The 10,391-nt window shown below is 34.4% G+C and overlaps 2 protein-coding genes across 2 annotated transcripts; one reads left to right on the top strand and one right to left on the bottom strand.

Annotated features, from left to right (window-relative positions):
- Positions 1–5,229, bottom strand: LOC132552685 (chromosome transmission fidelity protein 8 homolog). The gene is made up of 3 exons (XM_060216877.1): positions 5,210–5,229; positions 1,209–1,329; positions 1–237 (listed from the first exon to the last, which is right to left on the bottom strand). Exons 1-3 carry the CDS (start codon positions 5,227–5,229, stop codon positions 1–3), a joined length of 378 nt encoding a protein of 125 aa, XP_060072860.1.
- A 161-nt stretch (positions 5,230–5,390) lies between these two features.
- LOC132552674 (histone deacetylase complex subunit SAP18-like) lies at positions 5,391–9,109 on the top strand. Its single transcript, XM_060216864.1, has 3 exons — positions 5,391–5,459; positions 6,363–6,469; positions 7,660–9,109. The coding sequence occupies exons 1-3, from the start codon at positions 5,391–5,393 to the stop codon at positions 7,940–7,942; spliced, it is 459 nt and encodes a 152-aa protein (XP_060072847.1). The 3' UTR covers positions 7,943–9,109.
- Positions 9,110–10,391: the final 1,282 nt, after the last annotated feature.

Consider the following 10,391-nt stretch of genomic DNA (forward strand, 5'->3'; position numbering starts at 1 on the left):
TCACAATTTCTTAGGCACATTAGCAATAATCGGTTTTGGCCGTGTTTTAAACAGAAGTCTTTTTCGTATGATAGCCTTCACAAGATAATGAATGTCTGTATGTAACTGATCTGTGCTATTCTGATCTGGCATTTCATCATTGTCTGAGTGTTTCTTTGTCAGCACAGCAAACGGTTTCTCAAGATCACATAATTTTCCATACAGAATATGATGACCTATGATGAGTACAGGAACATTCTGAAAAGACAAAACAGATCTTATAACACTATACCTGTATTTATTTGGTTGTGAAGAAAGAGAATTCAAGTCGCTGACTAACATAGTCATGGTAGATTAGCCTTGATTGATGGGAATTTTCCTTTAGTTGAATGGTAGAGGGTCTGGCTACAGATTGAAGGGTTCAACCCCCTGTGAGGGCTGGGTGATTTTCATTTCTACTTCCTGTTACAAATGTGTACCTATGTAAATATGTTTAATGGTCTGTTTGTAACATTATGTCTGAACCATTTCAGTTCCTTTATTGTGTCATAGCTTTAACTCATCAATCTGGTGAAGACTGCTGTAACTCTTCCTATCACTAGGCTCTCACTAGGCTCTCACTAGTGTCCTGGCAACATGCTAAATACCAACTTATATTTCATATTGTTAGTATATACTGCTACTTTCATTAATATCTATCCATTCTCCAGATCCATTTTCCTTTTTACTGGATTTTTATCATAATACTTCACAGCAAATTTGACTATATATATATGAAATGACCTTTGCGCTTAGGTCACACTGGCTATACTCTAGACAGTAGAGCAAAAGGTATCTCAAATTGCAATCTTAACATCTTACATCTTAAACGGAAGTCATCATTCATGCAAGCATCGAGGAGTTCCACCTTTAAAGCATTCTTTTGTAAAATTTAATCATGTGTACACTTAAACGATACATACAAAAAATCTAGTGCATAAATTACAGTTTAATTCAGAAAATTGCAGCTCCCAAATATATTTGTTGTTATATTTCTGATTCATTAGGTTTAAGACGAATGCACATGATGTTGGACTCAAAAAGTGCTATACCATTACATTACAAAATGCATTGTGCATTGATGCATGATTGCTGTTTGAATGACATTCTAAACAAAATTTGTACATTTTACTCTTTGTAACATGATAAATTATGTTTTCTCCAAGTCCAAAATCAATCAATATTCTAACCTTGTGTGTAAAATGAAGATCACCAATGAAACGTCCATTGAGAGAAACGTTGTTTCTGGTCTCCAACCCTCCCTGGAGGTCAATGATAGCCCACTCCGGACACTGGCCTGGTCCTCCTGGTCTATGATAGAAATTATACCTGATGTACAGCAGGTAAACTAAAAATACCATGAATGTGTGCTATCTCAACAATATTGTTTATAGTGCATCCAATACAACATGACAATAAACAGAATAAAGCTGATATTTCATTCGCTTTTAAACTTCAGCAAACTGCTTTTGTCCTGTAGATATTTGTATAACTTGGAACAATATCTGGGAATGTGTGGTTTCAACATAAATTAGCTGAAAAGGGATGCTGGTAAAGAATTTCTGTAATATAGTATTGAATTGTTACATTTAAAAAACTCATGTAGTTATATCTATACAATGAACAAGTAATGAAGTCCAGCGACAAGCTAATCCATATCTTCGGGGCACAATTTTACAGTGCATAAATATATTCTTATATGCTTATATTACAACCATTGGAAAAGTGATCAATATTGGACTCTTGCATGTTATTCTAAATGGTTATACTCAGAGTATCCTTGATATTACTCCTGACATAGTATCCTTGATATTACTCCTGACATAGTATCCTTGATATTACTCCTGACATAGTATCCTTGATATTACTCCTGACATAAATAAACTGTTTGACATTTTGACTGATAGATGTTTTATCTCCACAACAGAATTCAACAACTCTAATAGCAATATCTGAAAGAAAAAAATACTACAACTACCAGAGACACATTCCTGTCAAAGCATCTAGCATCTCACAAGAGACATATTTCTGTCAAATCGTCTAACATCTGGTGTGGTTTACTTCTTATAATCTACATCATACAACAGGTACTAGCCTCGCCTGTCAATATTAACACTAAAAAAAAAAAATAGTAATGATAACACCAGTTCTGTAACTGAAATGATTACAGCGGCCTTCCCTTCCTGTCACGCAGAACATCGTTCAGTGTTCAGACTGGTAATGTTCTACAAAGTTCTAAATAATCTTGTGATATCCTTCAGATTTCCTAATTCCAGAAAACATGAGAACCAGGTCTTCTTATTACAATCCCCATGCTTTCATACACATGTAGATATCCAAAAATGCATACATATATTTATAAGCTTATAAATTTTCTTTCTATCTTTGCACAATCACTTGAATTATCATAATCTTCTCCCTCAAAGCTGCCATCCCTCTGTTGTATCTTTCCTCTATGTCCTTCTCTCCATCAAGTCTTTGTACATAGTTTCATCATAACCAACCCTCCCCCCCTCTAAAAAAAAAAAAACAAAAACAAAAAAAGCCTATGTACATATCCTTGAGTATGACATATAAGGCCAAAATAAAATAGTTGGTTCGGCATATCCCAGGCAAACCTAGAAAAATCACACCATTAATTCAAATTTTTTTCTGGAAAATGGAAATGAATATTGTTTTTATTAAGATAGATATTTCTCTCTGGAAGCTACTTTGCAGATTTAAAAAGTACATCTCTCAAAATACTTGAATGAGACTACAAGAGTGGATGATTCAAGTACCTTGGTAATGTTATGATGTTTTGATTCCAGATTCTTGTTTACCTCTTAGGCAGTTTTCACAGTACAAAGTGACTGAATAGATAAACCTGCACCTGTGTCCATAAATGACAACACAAAGAAATAATATTCTACAGGAATTTAGAATGTGCAATGCATTTTGATGCATGATACTGTGGAAAAACAGAGTGTAATTGTTAATAGAATGAAATTTTCATTCAGAATTTTCTGAGACTTAGCATTGTTAGGAAACTGGACAATCTGAAATACAGTCATCTGATGGAAGCAAGCATGAATTGGTACGGAATGTGGAAACATGTTTTTAAATACTTTTGTTAAAGTTTACATAGATGTCTGTGTACCATGATTCACATATATAAAATATTGGAAAACAGTAATCTTAGGTACTTCAATATTTTTTCTAAAGTACACTAATTTGATATGACAGAAATAGACTCAGAATTTGATTTAAGGTCATAGGATATAAAAAAATGAATATTGGTTTTGATAAAAATAGATTCCAAATATGAATGACTTCATTATCCTACTGTTGCTCAATTTGTGGCAACTAAAAGAAGGCATTCTCTATCATCTGTGAATACAATGTAGTGACCAGGCATGTAGAAATGCTGAAAAACAATCTTTGACATGTTGGCAAACTACTCCACAATAAGCAGTTGAATAAGAATTCCAAAAAGGTAACATATTCTGAAATAAGCAGGTTTGTGATGAAATGAGATTGAATTGTGCCAGGTCCATGCATAGTTTGGTTAAGTTCTTCATAATTTCTCAGAAATTTACGTGTTTGTAAATTAAACCTCCACCGCTATCGCTGTCCCCTTGCCTGTATGGAAACTTGCTCAAGACTGTCCTTCTTCTACTTCTAAATTATAATGACTAACTTCAACAAGTTGAAAATAATGTCATGAGAGAGAAGGAGATTTACCTGATAGAAAAAGGAAAAGAAAGAATATATGTATATAAATATTTCATTTTAAGGGTACAGTGAGTGGAGAGAAGTTTGTAAGGATTCAGTGGTAGGACTGGATGAAATGATGTCTGGTGGGATCTTATTCCACTAAGATATAGAACGAGGGAAAAATGATTGTTTTCTAGCCTGTTTTCTGCAGCGAGGAATTTGGAAGGATTTGTGATGGACATGACTTGATTGCCTGGTCACTAGTTTTAATCTATTTCGTGGGCTGATAGACAACTGGTTATTTACACCTTTAAACATTATGCACAGGCTTATTTCTCTGCGTCTATCGGCTAGGGGACGCCATTTAAGGTGGTTTATCATATCAGAGACCCTAGATGTGCTATGAGAACAGATGTTTTTATTTAGTGCATAATGTGCAGCCCTGCATTGTACCATTTCTATCTTGTTGATGTTATCTTGGGTTTATGGGTCCCAAACAGGACATGCATACTCTAGGGATGGAAGATTTGTATGTCTGTGCCTTAACTAATGTTGAACTTATTTTTAGATTACAATGGAGGAAGCCACAAGTAGAGTTTGCTTTGTTGGTAATGCTGTTGATATGGTTAGACTGAATTGTAACACCCAGGCATTTTTCTTGGTCTACATGTTCCTGTGTATGCCCAGGGAGTGTGTAATTATGGAGAACTGGGTTTTTCGTCCCCCTGTTTACAGACAACACTTTGTATTTACTCAAGGGGAAAGCTATTTTCCATGTATTTTCCCAGAGTGCCAGTTTGTCCAAGTCTTGCTGTAAACTTAAAGCATCACTGCTTGACTTGACAACTAGATATGCAATAGTGTCGTCTGCGAACAGACGGATGGTAGCATTTTGGCCCACAGGGATATCATTGATGAAATAAAGAATAAACTTGGTCTGAGGACCGATCCCTGGGACACACGAGAATGGACATCAATGACAGATTCTGTATTGGCATCAGTATTTTGTCATGAATTTGAATAATATTTCAACTGACAACTAAGTGAACCAAGAAAAACTTACAGAAATAATTCTACGGAGTGTTACAGACTCATTGTCAATTTGTGATAGCAATACAATGTACATTTAACTCTATGCATTCGTTGTAAAATTCTACCTTTCCGCATACTGAACACCTCTTGCTCTTGTAAATCAAAATAGTTTTAACGATGGCCGAATAGTCAATCTGTGGATGGTGTGTCACTACCGACAGAGACATTAAGTCTCTGCTACCGATAAAGAAGATATTTCTCGGAAACCTGATATCATGATTTAGCTAGCTGGTTGAAAATGGCATTGCTCTGGAAAGCATCAGATGGTGGATCATCCGCATGGTGTTCAGTGGGGTAGCAACTAGTTACATGTAGCCAACTACACTTACCTGGCTTCGATGATACAAAATCATATACTTATTTGTCAAATATATATTCGGCTGATAATGTTTACCATACTTACATCTTGATAGGTATCTGCATGTCGTTCCTAATTGTGTGTCTAATATTGAAGGAATTAACCCAATATTAATATTTACATCCACGATACAAGTTAAGTAACCAAAATTACCGCCAAGTTTTTGTGGCATAAAGATTTAGAGTTACCTCCCTTACCAAGCGTCTCATTTCATATATCCGGCAACATGGCTACTGTGGAATCGATGGTTGTTGAAGACCAAAAGGAACCAGAAAAGCCGATTGATAGAGAAAAGGTAGTTTCTTTTGTTACCTCAGTGCAACATGTAGTGTTTGTATCATAATTCCAACACTGATTTGTTATACAAAAGGCAAGCACAGATACCGGTGTTGGTTAAGTTGTGAGTTGGGCTCAGCCACTCGTCAGTATACGTATACGTAATAGTAATTTAGCCCCGCATAAGAGGGATAATTAGCGCTTTCAGTAATCAATAAGTTACAGAAACGCATGATCATTTGAAAAGGAAACACAAATTTCTTTTTAACATTTTAAAAAAAATTGTGACATTTTTTTACCCAAGCAATGCAGCATTATACATTTTACACAAAATTTTTAAAGTTTCCTCGCTTGTTCCTAAAAATCACAAACTTTTAGTGAGGCTAAAATAGAACAAAGGTAACTTCATGCTGACATGCACATTTGCACTAAATGCTGCCACTGGCTATACATTGTAACCAATGAAGAACAGTCCGTGATATAAATTATCATTTTTACACCAAGTTAGATAGTAGAAAAGAACATTTTCTATGCATTTATATACAATATCACATTGGCTATTTAGTTTGGTAGAAATATGACTCCCTTATTTGTTGCGGAGTTGACACTCCATTATGAAAAACCTAACAGATTACTCAAAGACGAACATCCCTCAAAAGCAGGACTATTACCCATATGAGGGACTGTACCCAACTTGTTCAGGTAATCACAAGAATCAGATATTCTGTATGTGAATTATACAGCTGTTAAACTTCTAAAATAGCAGGGATTACATATATATGGAAAGAAAAAACAGACTAGTAAGTAGAAGTACCCTACCTGGTCTGTTCCAATTGCGTTGCACTTCTCATTTCATAGTATTTTTCTTTAAATTCAGCTGTAGTTCATCAATGATAGAATTGAAATGCTTGATTGTTTTCAGACATGTCCACTACTCCTGCGAGTGTTTTGCAGTACAGGAAGACATAACCCATTGAATGAATTCGCAAGGGGTCAGACACCATCCAATGAACTACAAATTTACACATGGTAAATGCTCAGTAAATATAAACTTATCATATGAATGCAGGGTTTATCAGTGAATGAACTTGTCATTATATTTCAAGGCATTTTCTTAAGATTGATGATTATAATAACTTTTTTTCTATTGTGTTACTATATGTATTTGTTTCAATGTCAACCTTCATACTTATTAATATTATGACATTTAGTGATTATGATATCACAATGGAAACGATAGAGAACACATGGCAAACTGCGTTTTCTGTAATATTTCCAAAAAATTATGATTTGCCCTATAATATGCTTTCAAAGAATCATATTGTAATTTTAATGTTTATTATAGGATATGTTGTTGTCAATCTTTCGAGGTTCAACCATAACATAAATATAAAATGTCCTATTAGGAATGTTAAAAACCATGATACAGATCTTTGAAGGCAAATACATGTATATGACTAACCATGAGCTGATGCTGTTCTCTGAGTCTGCATCACAAGTCATCCTAATAACTACAATGTACCAAGTAATAAGATTTTTTGCCCCGTGATAATGATGGGCTTGAGGTACAGTATTACCTTTGTCTCATCACATACCATATCTGTGAACCTCTAAACATACTTGGTTCATCTTTATCCCATGCAGGTAGCATCATAAACATGTTCTACACCTTATGATATTGAGGTGGTCATGCTTGGGTCAAATGTCTTATTGGACAACTCGTGCAAATTTATCCAGCAATGATTCAAGTCTTCCAGACATTTTCTAGTTTGAAAACGTTTCTGATGTCACATGGGGCTAACTAAAAAAAAAAAATTGGCTCATATTTCTAATGATTTTATGTTAACAGTCAAACTCATCATTATGTGCATCATGATCAGATAACCTCATAAAAGATAAACACATGTCATGAGCAGTTCATAAGAGTTTGATATAATATGTCCTTATGAAAACATTGTATGTACATTTGAGAGCATGTAAAGATTCATGAGTTATCAAGTCAAGCTGAATTCCATTGTAAACATAGGGCACTTTAACATGTTTTTGGAAACTTGATTTCAAAATATTGTCGGTCACTTGTTGAAAAGAGGTTTTCACATATTTTGGTGAATCATTTCTCAAGAGTTCACTTTGTATATACATTATAGTAAATATTTGTCAGATCTGAAAGAAGCAAACAATATATTTTATTGTTATTATTTTGTTTTTAAAACCTACAGGATGGATGCTACTCTGAAGGAACTAACCAGTTTGGTGAAGGAAGTAAATCCAGATGCAAGAAGAAAGGGAACATTTTTTGACTTTGCTGTTGTTTATCCTGACCCTCGTACCCCTGTGTACAGAATGCGAGAGATAGGCACGACATGTGCTGGACATCGTGGTCAGGATGATAGTCATTCATTGACCTCCAAGAGGTTCCAGATCGGTGATTACCTAGATATAGCTGTTACTCCGCCAAGGGGTGCTGGTGGTCCCCCTCCCCGTCGTAATCGTCCATACTGAATACCTGTTTGTTAACAGCAGATTTTCAACATCATATTAAGCACCCTGAATGCATCATAAGAGAGACTGATTAATTTGTTCCAGAATGAGTGACTGGTGTTTCTTGTATTTTTGTCTTATACACAAGCAGAAGACATTGACCAAATGATAGTATGTAATATGTTGCGTGTGATCTCTGTTATGCTGTATATGAAGAAAGTAAGATTCTTATTGAACGTTTTTATTTTATATGTGTTGTTTAAGCATTGAAAATTTTTCATGACAAATACTTTCAATGGCAGGATTGGGAGATTTACTAGGATGTGTGTGTGCGTTGCCTTTTTTTGTGTATTAAGGGTAGCCCATGTACCTGCTTATTTCAGTGGTAATCATTCTGATGGAAATTTAACCACTGAATACTGAGTTCCTGCAAGTTTAAGATACCATGTAGTGTTATTTCAGTAAATCTTTAATGTTTTAACTTTCAGCGTTGTTTGTAGTATGATTTTGCTTAGAAACATAACTGTATAGTCACTTCTTGAAACACACCTGGTGCATGTTAGTGGGTCAAAATATTGGGGGAAAAAGACAGAAAATTCCTTTCAACTTTTATTACCAGGTACATCAAGACTTCCATTAATAGTTTTAATCAAAATATGCAACAAGTCATACATTTAAAGATAAAATCATGCTATATTCTGCGGATAAATCTTCAAAATTTGGTCAGTTTACTTTTACATACTATCTAGAACACTGCATGGTACTATACTGCATTTGGCCTTAAACACTTTATGCTGTTGTCAAAGGATTTGGTTTTAGAAACAGCAAATTTTATTTTCTAATTTTAATGAACAAGTTGGTGTCAGTATTTCAAAATGTGTTACAATTAATCAGATGTAGGGATTATCACAGTGTCTGTCATAAGTCAATATGTAACAATAATTAATCATTAAACATCAAATTGATTTAATTTTAACCTGAATTTATAAAAGAAACTGTTTAGTTGTGTTATTTGATAGAAATTGGTGTGTAAGTTGATCTGTGTATTTGGGTCAGTGTGTAAGTTGGTCTGTAGGTAATTAGGTCAGTGTGCAAGATTGGTAAGTGTGTAAAAGTCAGTAGATGTAAATCCATTCATTGTATATTCATTTCAACACATGGAAAATAAAAGAACTTTGACTCATTCAATTCTGAAATTTTAATGTCATTGAGCCTAAATAAACCGACATACAACTGATTTTGTACTGCGAAAAAGCAATAGCACTGAATCAATCCAGATATATGTAACATGGATTGATGGATATACGACTTAAGATAATGTCAGCTCTAGGACAGAAAGAAAGTAGATTAATGAATTATATCTCTTACAAAATACCGACTGCAGGTTACGTGCAACATATCTGTGAAATGTTTCTGATGTACACAATAAATCAGATACCAAAAATGACTGATGCATGATAATAAGTGATTGTCACAAATTAATCTGAATCTGAAGATAAAAATCATCAACTTTATTATAGTGACTGAACAGGTTTCAGGGGAGGTAACTTAGGCATACATTTTTTTAATTAGTTCCACCAACACCAACCTACCATACCAAAATCCAAATAACCGTCTGCCGGCCATTTTATTTACATAACAATTTTAATACTGAGTGGCACTTCTGGGGAGCAGGGAGACCCTAAATAAGAAATTTATCAGAGATTCATCCATTATTTTCTGACATGGCAATAACAAGCTGCAGATGTCAAGATTGCCAGCAGTCCAATTATATTGTTTCATTTTCAAATCCATATCAAAATAAAAAAACAAACCCAAAAAATCAACAACACGTGCAGCTAGGAACAAAGGGACACCTTCATGCAAAGTTGAGATAGATTTGCAAAGTACTTTTCAAGAAATAGATGTAACGTTTCATTTTCAAAATCAAAGATGAGCACAGATCGGCCTTTTTCTATCTCAACTAAAGATCACGAGGAACTTTCAAGGAATTTTCTAGAAATAACGATAACAAGAATGACTGGCATAGCACGAACTAAGTTTCATTTGAATTGCCTACCATCTGATAATTGAAATTCATACATCATACTGGCACCTGTTTTCCTATCTAGGACCAATACTGGGGATTATTGCACAATTATACAGTGATAATGACTGCTTCAAAACCGGTATTCTGTCATGCTGAAGTGTTTCGAATTATACACTTTCATATTGGAGAAAAACACCACGGAGTTATACAGTATAAATGTACATTCTTATATATTGTCCGTTCATTAAACGTGTTGTTGAGAGCATTATTGTTAAACATCAAACTAAAAGGATTGTTGAAGTCTTCGTGTATTGTTAACTTTTAAAATATACGTATAAAAGCTAGACATTGAAGAAAAGGCTACTTTAAAACACTATTCCGTTGATTTTTCATGCTCTTCATCATTGGGTGTTTTCTGGTTAAAACGATGGCACGCCAGGA

Source organism: Ylistrum balloti, unplaced genomic scaffold (assembly GCF_031769215.1).
Source record: "Ylistrum balloti isolate Yb309-2 unplaced genomic scaffold, AGI_CSIRO_Ybal_v1 Utg370266, whole genome shotgun sequence".
In the NCBI taxonomy this organism is placed as follows: domain Eukaryota; kingdom Metazoa; phylum Mollusca; class Bivalvia; order Pectinida; family Pectinidae; genus Ylistrum; species Ylistrum balloti.